The sequence below is a fragment of the Erythrolamprus reginae genome, chromosome 2, assembly GCF_031021105.1.
Source record: "Erythrolamprus reginae isolate rEryReg1 chromosome 2, rEryReg1.hap1, whole genome shotgun sequence".
Lineage (NCBI taxonomy): Eukaryota > Metazoa > Chordata > Lepidosauria > Squamata > Dipsadidae > Erythrolamprus > Erythrolamprus reginae.
Window position 1 is genome coordinate 154,720,346 of NC_091951.1, and position 22,006 is coordinate 154,742,351.

Consider the following 22,006-nt stretch of genomic DNA (forward strand, 5'->3'; position numbering starts at 1 on the left):
CGAAAGGCAAGGAGGGTGGGGGCAATTCTAATCTCTGGGGGGAGTTGGTTCCAGAGGGCCGGGGCCGCCACAGAGAAGGCTCTTCCCCTGGGTCCCGCCAAGTGGCATTGTTTAGTTGACGGGACCTGGAGAAGACCCACTCTGTGGGACCTAACTGGCCGCTGGGATTCGTGCGGCAGAAGGCGGTCCCTGAGGTAATCTGGTCCGGTGCCATGAAGGGCTTTATAGGTAAGTAGGATGATCAGTCAATATCAACCAGCGACAGGCATTCCCCATTCTTTGGCAATTATTGACAGTCTACACTGGCAGTCTTGGTTGCTGCTACGGTATTTACCAAATCCTACCAAGTCATTATCTAAGACCTACCCTGATCTACACATCTCCTAACTTGGTCTCTCCCAGCCCCAAACCTTTGTAAGGTAAGGGACTGCCCCCTCTTCAGCTCCCTCTGCTCACCTGTCTCCTCCTCCTGTGCTCTTTTAACCATCCCGCACTCCGCTGGCCCTGCTTGCATTCTAATGTGTGACACAAATGTGGAGGTTGTTTTTAATTTTTTGGCACCATGATGTCATAGGACATGTCATTTGGTTCCCTTTGCCCACTCCTCACAGGGGTTCATGTTCTCCCTCACCTCTGTGGCTGTTCATAAAAAGCCACCTTACCAAGTGCTCCAGGAGAATTCTGGAGTGTTTAATGTAAACAATTCCTTTAGCTATCGAATATACGTAGCTAAACATTCCTTATCTCTTTATTCACAGATTAAGGAATTGAATTTCGAATTAGACTTTGATCTTGCCTGCCCTCTTTCATTGCTCTCTTTCTGTGACATTCTTAGGAATTAAGAATCTCTCAGGGACTGGTAGTTGTTTACATTTCTAAAAGCTTATTAGGGTTCATCCGGGACAATAGTCAAAAGCAAAGGGGGGGCTTAACTCCAGCTCATATGTTTTTTGTGATATTTTTGGTGATATTTCTGTACTGCAATATCCATTTTTTAAAATCACTTATCAAAGAAGTGAGCACCAAAGAAGTGAGTGTCACTCCAATGTTTTACAGCAGCAATCTAAATGTATTCACCATCTGATATTGTGATATTGGTTCATCCCATGGAAGTAAGAAACTACATTTACATGTTCATAAATATCAGTTTATTGATGCAATTTCCTTTACGTTCATGTACTTTTCTTGAAAGCAGTATGTTCTGTGGTTTGCAATGTGTATTTCTAGCCCAAAGTGTTTTCTCAGTTTTCTAGTCTAACCTAGAGTTGTGGTTTTATGGTTTATTCTTAGTACCGTAATTTCCCACTAGCTCCAATATTGCTAGGTGCTCCAAAGTCTGCTAGATGCTGGGCTGCTTCATATGAATTATGGGCAAAAATTCTGATTTTGGGCCTTTGGGCTCTAAATGATAACATCCAAACCCACCCAATGCTAAGCAGGTCAAGACCAGAGTGCTCTGCTTATTGGCAAATTAGACGTAACTTTTCCTCACAGCCCCTTTCTCTCTTGTTCTTTATCCCCTTTATTTAAAACACTATTCTTTGTGCTAAACATGTCTAAAGTGGAGTCCAACATAACTAAGTCTCCTCCATGCCATTTGTGCAGTTGGCTTTGTAGTTATTCTGAGAATGCTTTTTCAGGCTTGGTTGCTTATGTACGTATAGTACGTATGCATGTACAGGGGGTGGACAAAAAGATGGAAACACCTTGGAAAATCATCAAAATATCTTTTAATATGGTGTTGGTGTTTAATATGGTATTTAATATGTGTAACAAGTTTATAAGGCTGCCCAGTCATTCAGATTGATTTCAGGCAGCTTATAGCATTAAAAGACCACAGTGTAAAAACCACATGGATAAGTAGGAGCCTTTTAACATGTTACTTCTGATTTACCAATTGTATTTGATTTGGGTGAATTCACCAAGAAGGCAAGGTGCATGGCATCAAAACAGTAGAAAGTTTATGGTTTGCAGTTTGTATTTGTCATAAGTATATCTGATTGCTTTAAGGGTTGATTTGCTGAATGATAAAGTTTCAGGACTCCTTGGTTACCTAATGATGAGCATAGGAAGCTTGCTAGAAAGAAAAAGAGGAGTCTTCACCCTCAGATATATGCTATTATACGGTTCTCACTAGAAAATAGTGTAACCTCAACCCCTCCATCTGGATAAACCTTGCTAAGGATAATTCTGTGATAATCATGCTTGGAAAGAATCACTTCCTGTTTTTAGACAGCTGTCAAACAGCCTGATCCACCTGTGACTTATTCAGGATTTGTTTCATGGTTCCTGTGCTATTCAGCAGTAGTGTAATTTTGTCTCCAATTGTGTGTTTGTGTGTGTGTGTGTGAGAGAGAGAGAGAATATCATTCTTTTACCAGAGAATTGCATAAAAAAACAAGAAATCCAGAATTTGAAAGAAAATTATGTCCAAATAAACATGGTGGTTCAGGGACTATAAATTAATTCTATTAATTTAAATCTGCAGATCAAATAAAATTGCCTAACAGGTCCCACATGCACCCAATTTGTGATGTTTGCTTGTTATTGCTTACGATGTAATTGATAATAAGGGACCAAGCTCCCCGTGCAGATTTATGCCACTACATCTGCATTTTAAAATTTAGGTGATGTGTCTATCCTCAGTCTATTTAAGCATCAGAGGACTTGCATATTGATTGTTGATAGTAATATCAGTAACATTAATTCTTCCAGCAACATGTTATTTTGCCCTCTTCTTTTACTTAACCAATGATTTATTTTCTATGACCATCGGCTGAAATTCTTTTTCTCGCATTAGAAGGCACACATGAGCAGCAATACAGTTGCCTTAGTAAGATATACCGACTAGATGCCATCGCAATACCTCAAATGTGCAAGAATATTGCAAGAAAATTTCAATAAAATTAAAATCACTGCTCCTTTGACGCCACAACAGGTATTATTTTAAGACAGGGGTGTCAAACTCACATTGTCACATGACATATTGTGATTTCTCCCCCTTTGCTAAACTGGGGGTGGGCATGACCAGCACATGATGCATCGGGCTGCAAGTTTGACCCCCCTGTTTTAAGATAAGTTAGCTAGGATATCAACTTTATTAGAACCCTTAGACAGCAAAAGATAAGCTAGCAAGTGAGTAAAAGATCTGAGTGGCCAGCAAAGAAACACTTTTAATAGCAATAACATTTAGTCTTATATACTGCTTCACAGTGCTTTTACAGTCCTCTCTAAGCGGTTTACAGAATCAGCCTATTGCCCGCAACAATCTGGGTCCTCATTTTACCCATCTTGGAAGGATGAAAGACTGAGTCAACCTTGAGCCAGTGGTGAGATTTGAACTGCTGAACTACAGCTAGCAGTTAGCTGAAGTAGCCTGCATTGCTGCACTCTAACCATTGCACCATCCCTCCTCTTTTTAAACTAAAATAAAGTATGTGTTACAAGCTACCAGTCCTGTAAACATTTGCAAATATGCTGAAATATAACAACTTTTGATAGGTTTTGTGCTTTTGGAGCCTTAACTGTGATTGTCTTTCTCTCTCCTTATTACAGGCCTTTGCTTTTGTGCTTTGGGGGGTTTGCTGGTCCAACCTTTTCTATGCCTTCCATGAAATCACTCAGAGCAGAACTCCATCACCTGTGTATTTTGTAACGCCTTTAATTGCTGGCATCGCAATGGTAGGTGCGCCTTTCTCTTGTTACTGCTATTATTTGCATGTTGAAAAGGGATGTGTTGGTGGGAAATGTTTTGCATCGCTCAGGTGTTGCAGAGCCATGGAAAACCAGTGGGCAGTTCCATTTTCATAGCTCATTCATTTCCTTAGTAGCAGAAGTGTGTGTGATGCTGTTCAGTGATATCAGCAAAAAGGGAAGCATTCTGGAGCATGGAACAAAGGTGGTTTGGGATCTGGTAACCCCCTTCCATCTTCAAAACAGGAAGCTGGACTAGGAGGGTGGGGAAGGAGCATTGAAAGCATTTGAAAGAGGTATATTGCAAAGTTTGATGGCACGAGCAAAGGATCTTTCTGTGGATCATTAAAGCACCTGCAAATTTGGAAGACTGGGAAAGGTGTTTTGAAGGCTTTCCCCAGCTGTCTGCACCTATACTGTATGTGTAGATATAGCCATTGTCTTTCATTGGCAGTTTCAGTGGGAATGTACTATGTGTATGCACACATGTGGAAACACGGGGGAAAGCCAACAAGCTTTTGCAAACTGTATTGTCAGTACAGCTCTAATGCACAGAGAATAAATTCTCAATCCTTGGAACTTGGCTTCCTTTCCCCAGTTAGATTTGGGATTTGATCATTCTCTACCATAAAGTGGGATCATGAATTACATCTTCTACTATCCAATAAAAAGAAGGAGAGATATTGAAGATCTGCCTTGTACGCACATGCTTTAATTTAAAGGAGAAAAGACATAGATCATGGCAAGAATCGGAGATGTGAGATGCAAACTGCTGATTTTAAGTTGCTTATTGATCCTAGTTTGCTTTTTTGTCAGAAGCTCTAAGATTCTCTTAAAGTTTACCATTAAAAAAGGGAAAAAAAGATAACGGTTTCTTGGATCACTCAACATCTACAGTACTGAAATAATATTTTAGTTCCGTAGAGAAGGAAGAAATTTGACTATACATATATTTAAGAGGAATTAAGTTATAAATATGATTTCTGCTTTGGGCACACCAAAATGTTGAATAACATAACTGTTCCGTCATCCTTTAATATTATCTATTCTTCTGCCTAAAAACCATGCAAATGTGGGGGGAAATCTTTTCCTTTGAGAAAAAAATATTAAAAATCCAACACTAATATAATAAAGATTGATTTAAGCATAGGAATTTGATATATGAATACCAGAACAGAGAAATAAAAGCAATGTTCTTATTTGCACAAATGAAGATATCATGCACCGTCACTTGGCCAATTTGTTTTTCATAAGGAAGACAAAAACATTGGGTACCCAATCCTAGTACAAAAATAATAACGCCTAAGACTATATAAAAACAAATTATTTCAGATAATGCTTTTCTATTTTTTGTCGACAACATGATATGGAGGTACCCATCAGGTCACTAGGAATTCATCTTGGAAAAAAAATATTCAAGGAATTTAATCCAATTGTCATCATTCTATTCCACTGACTTTCTTTGCAGCTGGCAGCCATGTTGCTTATCCAGTATGAAAGACTTCATGGTGTCCAGTCCTCAGGGATCCAAATCATCTTCTGGTTCTTGTGTGTGCTCTGTGCTGTGGGTCCTTTGAGATCCAAAATCCTTGGTTCTCCAGCTCAGGTAAATTAGGTGTGCTTGTATTGAATTATGCCATATTTCCACAGAGTTAATGTTGGAAGGAAGATGCTTGATGGTCCATTTGTGGGAGATATGAGTGAACAGCTACTGATAGGCTGAGTATGTGGCAGATTGAATAATTTATCCAGCCCCCTAGCTTAGAAGAGCAGATGGCATTTCAGACTGAGATAAGGGAACACTAAGATTTTGATTGTGACAGGAATAACGAGAGATTCTTCTTCCTAAGATCATTAAGGGAAAGTCATTTTGAAGCTTAAATGCCTAGAAATCTTTGAAAAATATTAAACCACAGAGAGAGAGGTAGCTCATGGTAGGCTTTTCAAAACATTGCACTAAAGCAACAATGTTGTCAGGGAAAGCTTCTGGACAAATGCTTGAAAAGACGGGCTACAAAAATGGTGGAAGGTCTTAAGCATAAAACTTATCAGGAAAGACTTAATGAACTCAATCTGTATAGTCTGGAGGACAGAAGGAACAGGGGGGACATGATCGAAAGGTTAAAGGGTTAAATAAGGTTCAGGAGGGAAGTGTTTTTAATAGGAAAGTGTACACAAGAACAAAGGGGCACAATCTGAGGTTAGTTGGGGAAAGATCAGAAGCAACATGAGAAAATACTATTTTAATAAAAGAGTAGTAGATGCTTGGAACAAACTTCCAGCAGACGTGGTAGATAAATCCACAGTAACTGAATTTAAACATGCATGGGATAAACATATATCCATCCTAAGATAAAATACAGGAAATAGTATAAGGGCAGACTAGATGGACCATGAGGTCTTTTTCTGCCGTCAATCTTCTATGTTTCTAAAAAAATAAAACTCTGGTTCCAGGGAGTTTTCTTTGGAAAAGGCATTTCCATGCAGAGTGGGTGCTGTGATGCAACTGCCTACTGTGTCTGATATAACAGTGGGTATAATGTTTGAGGGTAGGAGTAGGACATGGGGAGTCATCTTTGTGATGGGAGTGCCTCTAGCGATATTTAATTATTCATCCTAAGTTTACTTATTTAATACACAATCTTCTATCACCCATAGTGTAATTAACTGGATGAAACTTGGACGTAAATAAAAGTAGTCCTTGAATTATAATGGTAATTGAGACAGGAATTTCCATTGCTAACCAATATGGTCATGAAGTGTGACCATGTCACTCAGCAATCCTGGCATTCTCTGTTGCCATCGTTAACCAAATCCTGCCAGTCGCTAGGTAAGAACCCACCCTGATCCAAGCCACTCCCGGCTTGCTCTCTCACAGCCCCGAGCCTTGGTAAGGCAAAGGGCTGTCTACTGTTCAAACCCCCATCAACCTCACCCCATTTTATCCTTTCGGCTGCTCCTTTCAGCCTTGTCACTCTGCACCATGCTGGCCCTGCCATTCTGCCAGCCTTGCCACCTTGTGGTTGTGAGCCCCTCTGCCCCCAGCTGTCTTTAACCCAGTGGTTCCCAATCTTTTTTTGGCCATGCCCCACCCAAGCATCTCTAAAATCCTGATGCCCCCCCCCAATGACATATAATTCTTACTATTCAAAAAAGTGAACACTACACATGCAGAGGAACCCTAAAAGGCCATTACAGTGATCCCTCGATTATCGCGAGGGTTCCGTTCCAAGACCTCTCGCGATAATCGATTTTTCGCGATGTAGCGGTGCGGAAGTAAAAACACCATCTGCGCATGCGCGCCCTTTTTCCATGGCCGCGCATGCGCAGATGGTGGAGCGACAAAAGTTCGGAGGCTGGAAATGGTTGTTTTTCATGCCGGCCCCCCCCCCAGCGCCTCCGGGCTCCTCGCCACTACCCTGCGTCCGCCCGATTCGCCCCTCTCACCGGCTTTCTTGGGGCACGAGTCCTCCTTCAGCAGCGCTTGTGGCAACGGCTTCTCGGCTTTCCCAGCAATGGCAGACGTCAGTTTGGTGATGACGTGTGATGTCATCGGGCGGGAAAAACCGTGGTGTAGAAAAAAAACCGCGCACGTATTTTTAATTTATTATTTTTTGAAAAATCGCGATATAGCGTTTCGCGAAGCTCGAGATCGCGAAAATCGAGGGATCACTGTAATTTGGTTTAAACAAGGCTCCAATTGCCCCCATTAAAAATCAAATTGTCCCCCTGCGGGGCATGGTTCCCATATAGGGAACCACTGCTTTAACCTCTATCTTCATCTGCTGAGTAATTGCACCTGGCCTGGCCATAACAAGACAATTGTTGTCTGTGAGGATGTCCAAGTGCCGCCTCTATGTTGGTTGAGGCAGGCAGGATTCCCTTGAGTACCACTTGTTGGAGGTCAAGGGAAAGGGAGGGTTTTGCATTCTTTTTCTGCTCAAGATCCCCATGTGTAATTGGTGGGCCACTGGGTGACACAGAATGCCAGACTTGATCGGCTTTGCCCCGACTCCGCATGGCTCTTCTTATGTTCTTATGTGCTGGCTCAACCTTCTTCCCAGGGCTGAGTCTGCCATTCTGCAAATTGCACAGGCTGCTCTCTCCAGGGGGAGAACCTTCTCTGTGGCGGCCCCGGGCTCTGGAACCAACTTCCCCCCAGAGATTAGAATTGCCCCCACCCTCCTTGCCTTTCGTAAGCTTCTTAAAACCCACCTCCGCCGCCAGGGGAACTGAAATACTCTTTCCCCCAAGGCCTTCACAATTTTATGCATGGTATGTCTGTATGTATGTTTGGTTTTATAATAAGAGTTTTTAACTGTTTTAATATTGGATTGTTTACGCTGTTTTTATTACTGTTGTTAGCCGCCCCGAATCTACGGAGAGGGGCGGCATACAAATCGAATAGATAGATAGATAGATAGATAGATAGATAGATAGATAGATAGATAGATAGATAGATAGATAGACAGACAGACAGACAGACAGACAGACAGACAGACAGACAGACAGACAGACAGACAGATAGATAGATCAAGAAAGAAAGAAAGAAAGACCACCAGCCGACTCGTATAAAGCCAAGCCAGTGAAGCTCAGCTAGGGCTTGCAGGCTCAGCAACAGAGGAGCTAAGGTAGCAGGGTTTGCAGAGTCACACAGTAAGCAGAATGTGGCGCAAAGGTGGCAACTGGGGCTTTGTACTGGAGTTGCATTTCTCGGTGGCACAAGCATCACCAAGGATGAAGAAGAGCATCAGAGGTGGTGGCAACCAGCTGAGATTGCTGAAACCCTGGTCCTCTACTTCAGCCTCATCACTCTGCCTATGGTGCCAATGAATACAGCTACGCAGGACACCCAGAAGGACAGAATTGCGGAGGATGGGATGGGGAGATGAGCAGGTGTAGGGAACTGAAGCACCTGCAGTTATAAATGATGGTGGTTGCCAAGACTCTTAATTTTGATTATTGATTGATTGATTGATTGATTGATTGATTGATTGATTGGATTTGTATGCCGCCCCTCTCCGCAGACTCGGGGCGGCTAACAACAGTAATAAAACAGCATATAACAATAATCCAATACTAAAAACAGTTAAAAACCCATTATTATAAAAACCAATCATACATACAGACATACCATGTGACCATGAAGGCGCTGTAATGCCCATAACTTTCGAACCAGGCATAAGTACCATTCGTCCAACAGCACTGTAACCTCGAATGGTCACTGAACAAATGTTGTAGCTCAAGGGACTGCCTGTAATCCCAAAGACAGAATCCTCCTTTCGGTCTTCAGCCCGTCTGGAGTTGGGCGGCCTATAAATCCAATAAAATTTACACTTAAGCTTGCAAATCTCTTTATTGGTTATAGCATTAGCATGCTAAATCAGGGTAGTCATGTTTTACCTTTCATGGTGTTATTCACTCTCTCAATGAAATTCATGTATGAATTGTTTTAGGGTAGCATTCTATTGTTTTAGCTCATTCTCATTATTGTCCCAGAGATACAATTTCAATCTGCATTGAGAAAGCAACATTATATTGGTTTGTTATTTTATTCCTCCCTTGCTGACTGCCATTGTGTCTTTTTAGGAACAAATGGAAGGCAGATTTAGGACTATCATGTTTTATATCTACTTTGCACTGATCCTTATTGAATTTATTCTTTCGTGTTTCAAAGAAAAGCCTCCGTTCTTTTCGCCTGTGAATTTAGATCCGGTAAGTAAATTTTTAGCCCCCCCCCCCCCCCGATTTTCATGAGTGCTGAATAGTTGGTTTGTTTGTGCAAGTTTTGTTTCTTTGAGATGCTCATCAAAAACCATCTTCCCTCCCAACTTTGTGTAGGCTGCATTTTATACTAATTGGGAGATGGTAGCCTATGGTCCTGGGCCCACTTCTTGCTTTTGAAGTCTTAAGTTTTGCAGCTGCTTGAGCCCCCAGGCAGATTTGCTAAAACTCAGTGCCACAGTTTTCTGCTATTTTTAACTGAAAAATCCAATGACACTGAATTAAAATACTGTTATAAAAACTAAGAACTACTACCAAATGTCCTCCAAACAGAAAAGTGGGAAGGGAAACAGCAAGAGACGGTTGTTCCATGCATTTTACACCCTCCCCTCCAGGGTAATTCATTGCCTGCTAATTTTATTTAATTCTCTGTTGTTGAAAACTGTAGAAATGTAGCCTCTGGCTTCCAAAAGACCACACAGCCCAGTCGCAGTTTATTGCTCTGTTTCTAGCCAGTATTAGAGTGAAGTTTGCCTCTCACCCATCACTAATGAGAACCCTTCCTGTAATAAAATTCACAACATTTATTGTCCTTTGACTACCAATAACCAGCTGACCATGCAGATGCAAGAAAGGAATGAGGAGTGAGGTTGGGACTAGCTGCCAACTCATTCTGAAGACAGAAGGCAGGTTGTAGAGCCTGGCTATCTTCATTTTTATGCACTTTCTGTGAAGATAGGGTCTGCATCTTATTAAAGATGGATTAATTTTGCTGCAACGCTCCTTGTTAAAAAACAAAACACCCAACCAACCACAGGGAAAACTGGAGCAGGAGTTTGCATAGCTGATCTAGGAATGAACATGTTTAGTTTTTTCAGAAAGGGTAATTAGCAAGGAAAATCAGTAAATAGAAGAGCATCTGTGCAGTTTGTTTATAGAAATACTTATCCTTGTTTAATGAGATTCACTGCAAACCTTATAAAACCCCCAGGGCAGAATGTTGACTTGGAGAACAAAGAGCTAATCCATTTTGGTTCAAGAGGACTTCTGCTCACCCAGGAAGAATTTCCTTGCTCTTTCTCCTTATATGCTCTTAACATTCCCGCACCCCACCCCGCAAGAAATTTTCCATTTCTCGGGAGCAGGTTTTGAAAACACAGTGACTCACAAAGAACAGAGAATCTGGCCCATCCTCGGTGTCCATTCTGCAGATAGTTAGACTTCATGAGATATCACTTAGAAAGCAGCAATAAGTCCGGAATATTTTATAGCTCCTCTTTGAATGGTGCATGGGTGTGTGGATAATATTGGGCTAATCAAACATTTCAATATTACCTAAAAAGTTGTGCAAGGACTAAGAGCAACATGTATTCTTTTACTCTGCCCCACCTTGCCTTAATAAAATCTTCTAGAAGCAAGTCATAGAAATTACTTATCTTCAGATATGCCCCCTCTTTGTTTTGAGTGGTTGATGGTAGAAGTTGTGATCTGGAACCCAACCATTGCATTCAACCCTTGCTCAGGATTCAGGGGGAGGGAACTGGCAGCTGGAGGCGAATCCTTCATTTCATACATATTTACATTCAAAAAATTTTGACTGTGTAATGTGATCTTTCATGGCAAGTTCAGCTAAAAAATAACGTTGACTTTTTGCTTGGTTTTTCCCTTAATCTCTCCAAAATTTGTCATAGAATCCCTGCCCAGAATTAAATTCTGGTTTTCTTTCAAGGATAACATTCTGGTGGTTCACAAGGTAAACATGATTTTTCACATTTTATTATTGTGCTTCTTTGATATTACTGGAGAAGGGCCAGTTGAAAAGCTATCCTTTGTGCTCTTGGGGACCCAGCTACATTCCTGCACAGTACAGATTTGCATGCCATTCACTTATATTTCATGCTCTTTCCTCCTTTTGCCAGAAGTTATATGTTGGTAGGGTAGAGGTGAGACCCAGTTTAGTATTGTGGCCAAGGCACCAGGTTAGAAACCGGAAGAGTGAGAATTCTAGTCTTGCCTTAGGCATTATTAAAATTGGCAACCTTTAAAACAGTTGTTCAGTTTCAAACACAATGGTGCAACCTGGATTAATTTTATAAGCCCCCACAAGACCGTAATTTAATAGAAAATATCTCTCCCTCTCCCTCCCTCTCTCCCTTTCTCTCTCTCCCTCTCACTCTCCCTCCCTCCCTTTCTCTTTCTCTTTCTCCCTCTTCCTCCCTCACTCCATTTTTTTCCTCTCTCTCTCTCTCCCTCTCCCTCTCTCCCTCCCCCTCTCCCTCCCTTTCTCTCCCTCCCCCTCTCCCTCACTCTCTCTCCCTCTCCCTGCGTTTCTCTCCCTCCCCCTCTCCCTCCCTTTCTCTCCCTCCCCCTCCCTTTCTCTCCCTCTCCCTCCCTTTCTTTCTCTCCCTCTCTCCCTCTTCGTATTTGGGAGATGAGACATGAGGCTGGGGTTTCTTAGAGCAGTGGGTGTTTCCCAACCTTGGCCACTTGAAGATATCTGGACTTGGTTAAGTAACCAAGAAGAATCAGAATTCTATGATGTTTGGCAAAAGGTGGGATACTTGGTGGGATACAAAGAAAAAGAGATAATTTTATTGTTATATTATTTCAAACATACCAGTACTTAGTAGTTATATTGTAGTAGGTGATGATTATTCACAATATAAATGTGAACTCCTTTTTTCTTCTATTCTTATTCTTCTGTCTTTTTTCTTCTTCTTTTTTACTTTTATTATTTTAGTTCAATTTAAGTTAGAATTTTAATTTTTTTTACATATGTTGCTAAATATTTTAGATGTGTTTCTATTTACCATTTTATAAATTGATATTTTTAAGTATTTTATAGATGGTGTTAAACAACGACAAGATTTCTTCTTTTCACTCTTTTTTCGTTTAAATATAAAAATGACTTCTGCTCTGAGTGGAGCGGCTGTAGCTCCACTAAGTGTTGCATGTTATGTATGTCATGTTTGTCTATGCAATTTAATAAAAATATTTTATATATATAAAAAAGAAGAAGATATCTGGACTTCAACTCCCAGAATTCCCCAGCTAGCATTCGCTGGCTGGGGAATTCTGGGAGTTGAAGTCCAGATATCTTCAAGTGGCCAAGGTTGGGAAACACTGTCTTAGAGGCTGTTTTGTATATTATCACTGTGCAAAGCAAACTACAAGGCCACGAGGGGATGATCCTTCTGGATCTTGAGGCCAGGAGACAGCTGCTCAAATAAGACTCAACATGGCTGCTTCAAAGCCCTCCCGAATTTTTTCACCAGTTCTCCCAGTAGAGGTCTGTTCCAGGCATGCCCAGGTTTACCCAGGAGACCGCAGGGGAGTCTTGAAACAGCCTCAATGAGCCTTATTTGATCATGGAGCAGATTCAGAATGACACCTCATTGGCAAGTGAAATATTTCATGGGATGACTTGCAGAGCAATGTTGAATATTGTTACTGCTGTGGAAGAGGAGAAATGGATTGTTATGCTGCAAAAAAACCTGGGCTTTCTCTTTGGATATGCCGACTTTGATTGTCTTCCTGTAATTACAGTCACCCCATGTTTTATTTGGCTACACGCTTGGTTAAATATGTGATTACCCTTGCAAACCTTTAGTACGTAATCCTTCTCCCTCTTAAATTTACAACGTAGTTGATTTGCACTGTGAACTGACAAATGTTCTGCATGTTCCTTCCCCATAAACCAGAAGCAAATGATATTGGCCAAGGGCAGGAAAATATGCAGCAGATGGGTAAATTATTAAGACTGTGCAAAACATTTGAAAAATGAATTTTTGCAATGCTTTTACAACTTTTGAAAGCAGCCGCATCACATGCAGAGCTCACATATGGCCCCTGGGACCTTCTTATTACAGTATTGTGCACGCAGAGGCACCTAGGATAACATTGGAAGCAGCTCTGCGAGCCTTTCAAGAGATAAACTGCTTTGGCATTTTGAAGAGAGGGGCTTTGTTCTTGTTAACATGCATTGTGGAATAGTTCTTTCAAATGCTTTGCACGCTCTGTAGGTTTGCCCATGGAGTAGTGGAGAGAAAAACTAAGATAAATGCCTGCCGTCAGTGGAGGTATTTGCCCATTTAATGTACAAAAAGGTTGTTTGTCCAAACTGACTCAGAGTTATTAATGTGCTTTTGTTACTGTTGTTTAGTTTGGCAATACAAGGCTATAAGAAGCCTCTTGAAGATAAGGATTTATGGTCTCTGAATGCTGATGATAAATCCGAAGTGATAGTCCAAAACCTCCAGAAAGAGTGGGACAGACAAAAACAATGTGGGAAATTGTAAGTTGGCTTTGTTTTGTTTCTTTCTTTGTTTGTTTGTTAAAAAAAATCATTTATTTACTTCTGTTTTTATGAATAAAATACTGGGCATTTCTGTATGGTAGCTTAAGCCACTAGTCACTGTGTGGCTTCCAGTGTGCTGTGGTTGGTAGGAGGATTGGACTGCTGCTTAGTTCATACTTAGGCTAATGCAATACCTGATGGCTCATTCCCCTGTTTTTGGTCCTTTCCATCTATCTTCTTTTTTTTTGTGCCATATCTATCATAGGACGTTGGCAATCATGTTGGTGATACTATTTTATCAACAGCTGCACAAAAAAGTGCTGTTGAGTTTTGTCCAAACCAGTCCCTTAAATTTTGAAGCCTTGATGTTCTTCTTCTACCTGGACATTGTTTGCCTTTAATCTTTCCAGGTTTTGCATCATATGTCCAAAATATTATTTCACTTTTTAATGGTTTTTATGATTTCCCTTTGCTTCCCCGGCAACTTATCATCTCATTATCATCATCTCCTCATTCCCATCTATGCAGGGAAGTTATTAGATGCTACGGAATGTACAAGCCTCTCTGTGCCTGCTTTTTCCATTTAGAGTTTGGTACCGTGTCTCCCCGAAAATAAGACCAAGTCTTGTATTAATTATTTCTCCAAAAGACACATTAGGACTTATTTTCCAATTGGGTTTTATTTTCAGAGGAATATACTAGTCCCTAGTGTTTGCTTTCTTTCATGGATACCCTCCACCATCTTCCTGCGTTTGCCTGTCATAATTTTATGCATTCTACTTATTTAACCTTTTTATTTCATTTTTTACAAATTTTAACTGGCTCATTCCATTGAAAAAACTATTATTATACTTTCTGGAGTGTTTCCTTTTTTTCAATTTCTTCAGAAGTAGCAGTTCTCTGATGAGGAATTTGATGCAATTTGATAGAAGAATATCTTTATAAACCGCAGAACCAAGGGGAAATACTTTACACATCGTAAGAACTTCTTGAAAGGGCAGATTGTAAACCATAATAATCCATATTCTTTGTTAAGAAAATACAGACTCTGCATCCTGAAAGTATTGTGCAGTGTTTGTTTTTCTGCATAATTTATATCACATTTTCTAGTTGTAGGAGATGCATGGAATTGCATATTTTTAAAAACTTACTTCTAGAACATCTTATCCAACTGCATTGTACTTTATCAGATTTTATCTTGTATTAAAGATTCTGCCTTCTACAACTCTCAGACTTTGTCCTTTGTGTGGCAAATTGGAAAGAAAATAGATTTTCTCAGCAAAATCATTGAAACAGAACATTCATAAAATGGTTTGAGGATACCAAATGCAATTCTGTATTAAGCTAAATTAAGCATGCTGGCTAAGGAAGTTTGGGAGGATCTATACATCTTAAAGTTACAGATTTTGAAAAACAAAATCTGAATTTTCAGGCTGGGTTTTTTGTTGTTTTGCATTTGTGAAGGTTTGGGTCTAATTGGTGTCTTAAACCAAATATTATTTCATCCCTTTTATTTCTGCCAATGTAATCCCAAAAGGTGACCCTCAGGATAATTGTGGCTATAGCCTCTGTGATAGCCCCCAACCTGAATTATCCTCCTGCCCTGCAATCTGTGAAAGTATCTCATCATCACATCTTGGCAAAAAGAAAGTTAGAAAATCAGGAAATTATCATTTAAATTTCCACAGAGATGGGAAATTTCTCCACAGTCAGAGATCACACCTAAAAAGGAACTTTTTTTCAGCCTCTAGGGCAGTGTTTCCCAACCTTGGCAACTTGAAGATATCTGGACTTCAACTCTCAGAATTCCCCAGCCAGCATTCGCTGGCTGGGGAATTCTGGGAGTTGAAGTCCAAATATCTTCAAGTTGCCAAGGTTGGGAAACACTGCTCTAGGGGACTAGAGAGGTTTGATGCCATCACCAGCAGAGCAGCCTTAGCATTTTTCCTTCTTTTGGTGAAGTTTCAAATAGATGGTACTAAAATCAATGTATTAAGGTTACTACAAAATGTTTATTTACACTTTTTTTCTATCAAGAAAATTTTAAAAATGTCGTATAAACTGGTGATTTGAATTTCAGAAGAAATTAAGCATTGTAACCAATATATTCTTAATAAAGAAGAAGAATTACACTGCAACTCATCTAGTTAGCACCTGGAACTGTCTCTGCATAAGTTTTGGAAAGTTATTTCAATATAGCAAAAAAACCAAACTCAAGGATAAAGTTGGTATTGAGAGAGGGGGTTATAATTGGGTTTGTTAGGGTGTTGGGGTTTTATTTATTGTTGCTGTTCAACTTCTTTTTTATTATCGTATCATTGTATTGTTTTTATTGTTGTAAGCCGTTCTGAGTCCTACGGGATTGGGCGGCATAGAAATCGAATAAATTAAATTACGTTACATTACATTCTCAGTCTAGAATATAGATGCTGTTTCCTTTTTCTTATCACCGGGATAAAAGGAACTTTTAAACTATGGTTCAGGGTCTTTTCAACCAAATTTCCTTCCCCTTCCCTTCCCTTTTTAATATTCAACTTTTTCAACCTTCTCCAAGAGATTGGCATTTTGGAATACAAGCCTATGCTATGCTTTTGAATCCCCATTTTATCAATGGTGTTAAAAAAAATAACCACCAAGGTTCAATTCTGTGCTTATCAAGATGAAACAGACTCCCAGGAATAGAAGCCACTATCTGGATGAACCTTGCAAAGAGGCTGCAAGACCTTGATTATCCAAGTCTGAGAATAAAATGGCCTATCTATGAATGCTTGTAATGCTGCAAGTCTTCACAGCCAGCGTCTCACCCTGATGCCGTAATAAGGAATGTGCTTTGCTTTAAAAATTCCACGAGACTTCTGAAGGTATAAAATTTGAGCTAGTCAGGCTTATTTGGTGGCATTTTGTCTGTTTCACAAAACAGAAGCTCTTTTACGACCACGCCTCTTCTAATAACATTTATTTATTTATTTATTTATTTATTTATTTAGTTAGTTAGTTAGTTAGTTAGTTAGTTAGTTAGTTAGCTAGCTAGCTAGCTAGTTAGTTAGTTAGTCCAATACAAATTGAAAGTTAAGGAGAATAAAAATGTGTAGTAGTAAATATCAGGGAAGGGATAGAAGAAGAGACATGAGAATAGAATACATCAATGAAGAGTAGAGGAAGGATGTATGGATGGGAGAAAAGATATATAAAATATAGGAGAGACAATTGGACAGGGGACGGAAGGCACACTAGTGCACTTATGCATTATACATTATTAAAGTGAAACTGTTTGGAACACAATCTGTTGCTCTCTTTCTCTCCCTCTCTCCCTCTCTCTCTCTCCCTCTCCCTCCCTCTTTCTCTCTCTCTCTTTCTTTAGGAACAAACACCTTTTCATTTCTGGGCAGTATTGTGCCATGGTAATGTTACTAGAGCTGCTCCAAAGCTACATTTTCACATTCTAAGACTGCTTGTCCTTCTGTTCAGGTTTCTTATTTGTAACTCTTCTTTTCAATTGACTGAAAGAATTGTTTTTCTTTGTCTTAGGAAACACGACGTAATTTATACAAAGGACTTGAATCTGGAGATGAATCACATGGATGAAAGTCCAGGAGAAACAGAACTCATGTTAAATATTCCCACTAAGCAGAAAGAACCTTCCTTTTTCAAAGCCTTACTCAGAACATTTGGGCCTTATTTTTTAATTGGCTCCTTCTTCAAAGTAATCCAAGATCTGTTGTCTTTTGTCAATCCCCAGTTGTTAAGGTGAGCTCCATTGCTTTGTTCTCATGGGCAAGAGAATTTGCACACTCTTTTTAGATTACATATTAGCATATTACAGCCATTTGCAGTCACTTGAGAATCTGGGAACATGATCCCCAAGACATGGAGGGAAGGAGGCCAAATTGGAGAAGATTACTTGTGAATAAAAATGATAGATTGAATGGAATACAGTGGTACCTCGAGATAAGAGTTTAATTCGTTCCGGACCTGGGCTCTTAAGTCGAGCAGCTCTTATCTCGAACGACTTTTCCCCATAGGAATTAATGTAAATAATTTTAATTGGTTCCAGCCCTCAAAAAACTCACAAAGTTAGTCTAAATTATGCAGAAAGACATGTTTTTAATGAAGAAATGTACATGTATATATAAATGAATAATGAAGTTTCTTTCACTTAACTTGTAAACTTTCTTAAACTTTTAAATTTACATATGTTCAACTTCTCTGCCACCCAATCCTGTAGGACAGAGGTCCCCAACCCTTTTTGCACCAGGGACCGGCTTTAAGCGATCAAGAGAGGAATGGGTGAATGAATGGACGGAGGGTGGGAAGGAAGGAAAGAGGGAAGGGACAGGAACAGAGGCAGGAAGCAAGGAAACTTATGAAAGGGGAGAGTAAGAGAGGAATGAGTGAAGGGAGGGAGGGAAGAAGGTGGGAAGGAGAAAGAAAAGAAGAAATAGAGGAAGGGAAGGTAAAAGAGAGAAAGAAAAAGAGCAAGAAAGAAAGAAAGAAAGGGAGAAGGACAGGAACAGAGGAAGGAAGCAAGGAAACGTATGAAAGGGGAGAGTAAGAGAGGAATGAGTGAAGGGAGGGAGGGTAGAAGGTGGGAAGGAGAAAGAAAAGAAGAAATAGAGGAAGGGAAGGTAAAAGAGAGAAAGAAAAAGAGCAAGAAAGAAAGAAAGGAAGGAAGGAAGAAAGGAAGAAAGAAAGAAAGGCAACTTCAAAGAAAGGCTCACTGAGCATCTCTCACTCTCTCTCTCTTTCTATCCCTCTCTTTCTCTCTCTGCCCCCTCTCTCTTTCTCTTTCTCTCCCCCTCCTGGACTCCCGGATCGCTGGCGTGTGGCAGCGAACATGCTTTGGGGGTTTAGCTGGGGAGGAGAAGTAGCACCTTCCAAACCCCCAAAGCATGTTCGCTGCCACACGATTTAGCCAGGAAAGGAGCGAAGGAACGTGGAGGATTGGGGAGCTGAAAACGCCCGGTTTCAACTTTCCAATCCTTCATGTTACTTCGCCGCTAAATCGTGTGGCAGCGAACATGCTTTGGGGGTTTGGAAGGTGCTACTGTACTTCTCCTCCCCAGCTAAACCCCCAAAGCATGTTCGCTGCCACACGATTTAGCGGCGAAGTAACGTGAAGGATTGGAAAGCTGAAACCGGGCGTTTTCAGCTCCCCAATCCTCCACGTTCCTTCGCCGCTTGGAAGCTGGGAGGGGGGCGGAATCCTCCACGTTCCTTCGCTCCTTTCCTGGCTAAATCGTGTGGCAGCGAACATGCTTTGGGGGTTTGGAAGGTGCTACTTCTCCTCCCCAGCTAAACCCCCAAAGCATGTTCGCTGCCACACGATTTAGCGGCGAAGTAACGTGAAGGATTGGAAAGCTGAAACCGGGCGTTTTCAGCTCCCCAATCCTCCACGTTCCTTCGCCGCTTGGAAGCTGGGAGGGGGCGGAATCCTCCACGTTCCTTCGCTCCTTTCCTGGCTAAATCGTGTGGCAGCGAACATGCTTTGGGGGTTTGGAAGGTGCTGCTTCTCCTCCCCAGCTAAACCCCCAAAGCATGTTCGCTGCCACACGATTTAGCCAGGAAAGGAGCGAAGGAACGTGGAGGATTGGGGAGCTGAAAACGCCCGGTTTCAGCTTTCCAATCCTTCACGTTACTTCGCCGCTAAATCGGTGGCAGCGAACATGCTTTGGGGGTTTAGCTGGGGAGGAGAAGTAGCACCTTCCAAACCCCCAAAGCATGTTCGCTGCCACACGATTTAGCGGCGAAGTAACGTGAAGGATTGGAAAGCTGAAACCGGGCGTTTTCAGCTCCCCAATCCTCCACGTTCCTTCGCTCCTTTCCTGGCTAAATCGTGTGGCAGCGAACATGCTTTGGGGGTTTGGAAGGTGCTACTTCTCCTCCCCAGCTAAACCCCCAAAGCATGTTCGCTGCCACACGATTTAGCGGCGAAGTAACGTGAAGGATTGGAAAGCTGAAACCGGGCGTTTTCAGCTTTCCAATCCTTCACGTTACTTCGCCGCTTGGAAGCTGGGAGGGGGGCGGAACGTCTTTGGCCACTTAGCTCTTCCGCCCCCCTCCCAGCTTCCAAGCCGCATTCGCCTTCCTCCGCCGCCGCGGTTCCGAGTTGGGGGGTGGGGGGTGGGTGCTGGCAAGTCCCCCAGGTCGGCTGCAGTCTTTTAAAAAAGACTGCAGCCGACCTGGGGGCTTGCCAGCACCCACGAAACCGCTGCTTATGCCGGCGGCTCGCCTGGAACGCCAGCAATGCCGCCCGGTCGAGCCCCATCCCGGGCGGAGCGGCCTGAGGGGTCCGTGGGGGCGCTGCCTCCTCACGCGCCCCGCCCCCGCTCGGCAATCGGCCCGGTGGCATTGCTGGCGTTCCAGGCGAGCCGCCCAGCATAAACAGCGGTTTCGTGCCTCGGGCCGGGCAGACAAGAGGTCTGGCGCTCCCACAGGGAAGGGAAAAGGCGGCGGCTTAAGCCCTTCCCTGTGCTTTGGAAGCCACCGAACGCCGTCAGAGGGGCGCGTCAGCGGCGGGAGCCGGACCCGGCCGCCGCCCCCCCCTAGCAGAAACCAAGCCCCCCCCAGCCGAGCCTGGTGGCAAGCTCGCCCCCAACCCCCGAGATCGAGCGCACAAAGAGGCATCTCTCGCCTTCTGCCGCTGGCCGCCCGCTCTCTTTTGCCCAGCGCTGCTTTGGAAGGCGCGACGGGAAGAAGGAAAGCGGCACGGCGGGCGGCCAGCGGCAGAAGGCGAGAGGTGCCTCTTCGATGTGCGCGGACCCCCCCACCCCCAGCAGAAGCCAAGGACCCCCAGAGTGGGGCAGCAGGGGAGGCGACCGCCTCTCCACTCACCAACTGCCGGGATAGGAGCCGAGAAGAGCCGGGCTGGTTTACTTTCCTTCCTTTCCAGAGTGAGCCACTCGAACAAAGCATCACGCCCCCCTGACGCTTTTGGCGGCAAAAGAGCCCAGCGTCGCTTCGGAAGCCGCCGAAAGCGTCAGGGGGGCGTGATGCTTTATTCGGCTCTGCATCAGCTCGGGAAGGAAGCAAAGCAAGCCAGCCCGGCTCTTCTCGGCTCGTATCCCGGATTTGAGCTCGGGAGTCGAGCAAAAATTTCTCTCCTCTCCAAGCTCGTATCTCGAGTAGCTCGTAAGTAGAGCTGCTCGTATGTCGAGGTTCCACTGTATATGGAGGTTTCCCCCTTTAGGCCTGCTAATAACCTGAGTAAAGTGACATTATATTCTCCTTATCCCATGTTTCTCTCCACTTCGCTGTTAGACAAAATGCATTTTCTAAAGGGAAATCAATACTGTTTGGAGTTGCTATTCAGATTCCCAGATGTAAGTTGTCAAGTGTAAAAATTACAGATGTGCATACTCCGCTGCAAGGGCGATATTGTGAAGCTGTCATTTGCTTCAATTCTCAGTATCTGCACCCTCCATATTAATCCAATGAAACCTTATACTTTTTGTTATTTTCATACACTGAAATGGACAAGCTGTGGCCCTCCAGACAGTGCCAAATTGCAGATTCCTGCAACTCTGGCCAGCACAGCGGAGAAATAAGGGATTTCAAAGATTGAATATTAAGCAATTGAACAATATTTTGAGAATCGTAGCTTGCCTATCTCTGCTTTATGAATCCATGTATTTTTCACTTTAAATATTTTAATGGAAAGCAAAAGCAACATTACAAAATGCACTGCTCAAAAAAATAAAGGGAGCACTTAAAAAACACAATATAACTCCAAGTAAATCAAATTTCTGTGATATCAAACTGTCCACTTAGGAAGCAACACTGATTGACAATCAATTTCACATGCTGTTGTGCAAATGAAATATTCAATGAGAATATTCCATTCATTCAGATCTAGATGTGTTATTTGAGTGTTCCCTTTATTTTTTTGAGCAGTATACATAAAGCATGTGAGATTATATTTTGGCCATAATCGGACACATGAATAAAGTTTGGTTCTTTCACAGATGTAAAGTTTGTTTGTTTGGAGGCTACTCTATCAGTAGGCTAAAAGGAAGTGATGTTTTGCTCTGCCTCATTAATCTTTTTATTTTCTCCTTCCTGCCTTGTCTGTTCATTTCAAATCTTCTTTTTAAACAGCATGTTAATTATCTTCGTGAAGAATAAAAATGCTCCCTTATGGTGGGGATACCTGATTGCGGCCTTGATGTTTCTCTGTGCTGTACTGCAGACAATAATCCTTCACCACCATTTCCAGTACTGTTTTATTACTGGAATGAGGCTGAGAACTGGCATCATAGGGATGGTCTATAGAAAGGTGAGAGCAAGCGTATATTC

At 42.1% G+C, this 22,006-nt stretch overlaps 1 protein-coding gene across 3 annotated transcripts in view; it reads left to right on the forward strand.

Moving 5' to 3' along the window:
* ABCC3 (ATP binding cassette subfamily C member 3) overlaps positions 1-22,006 on the forward strand; it is a 221,676-nt gene that overhangs the window by 140,833 nt on the left and 58,837 nt on the right. For 2 of the 3 annotated variants that reach the window (XR_011558081.1, XM_070740010.1), the window contains exons 3-9: positions 3,556-3,681; positions 5,162-5,299; positions 9,283-9,408; positions 11,109-11,170; positions 13,580-13,711; positions 17,243-17,461; positions 21,809-21,986. The exons of the other annotated variant lie outside the window; for it this stretch is intronic. Coding sequence is in view for 1 of the 2 variants with exons in the window: in XM_070740010.1 (XP_070596111.1) it covers positions 3,556-3,681; positions 5,162-5,299; positions 9,283-9,408; positions 11,109-11,170; positions 13,580-13,711; positions 17,243-17,461; positions 21,809-21,986 (981 nt within the window). In the remaining variant the exon portion in view is untranslated. The remainder of the gene's footprint in view (positions 1-3,555; positions 3,682-5,161; positions 5,300-9,282; positions 9,409-11,108; positions 11,171-13,579; positions 13,712-17,242; positions 17,462-21,808; positions 21,987-22,006) is intronic. 3 annotated transcript variants of the gene reach the window in all.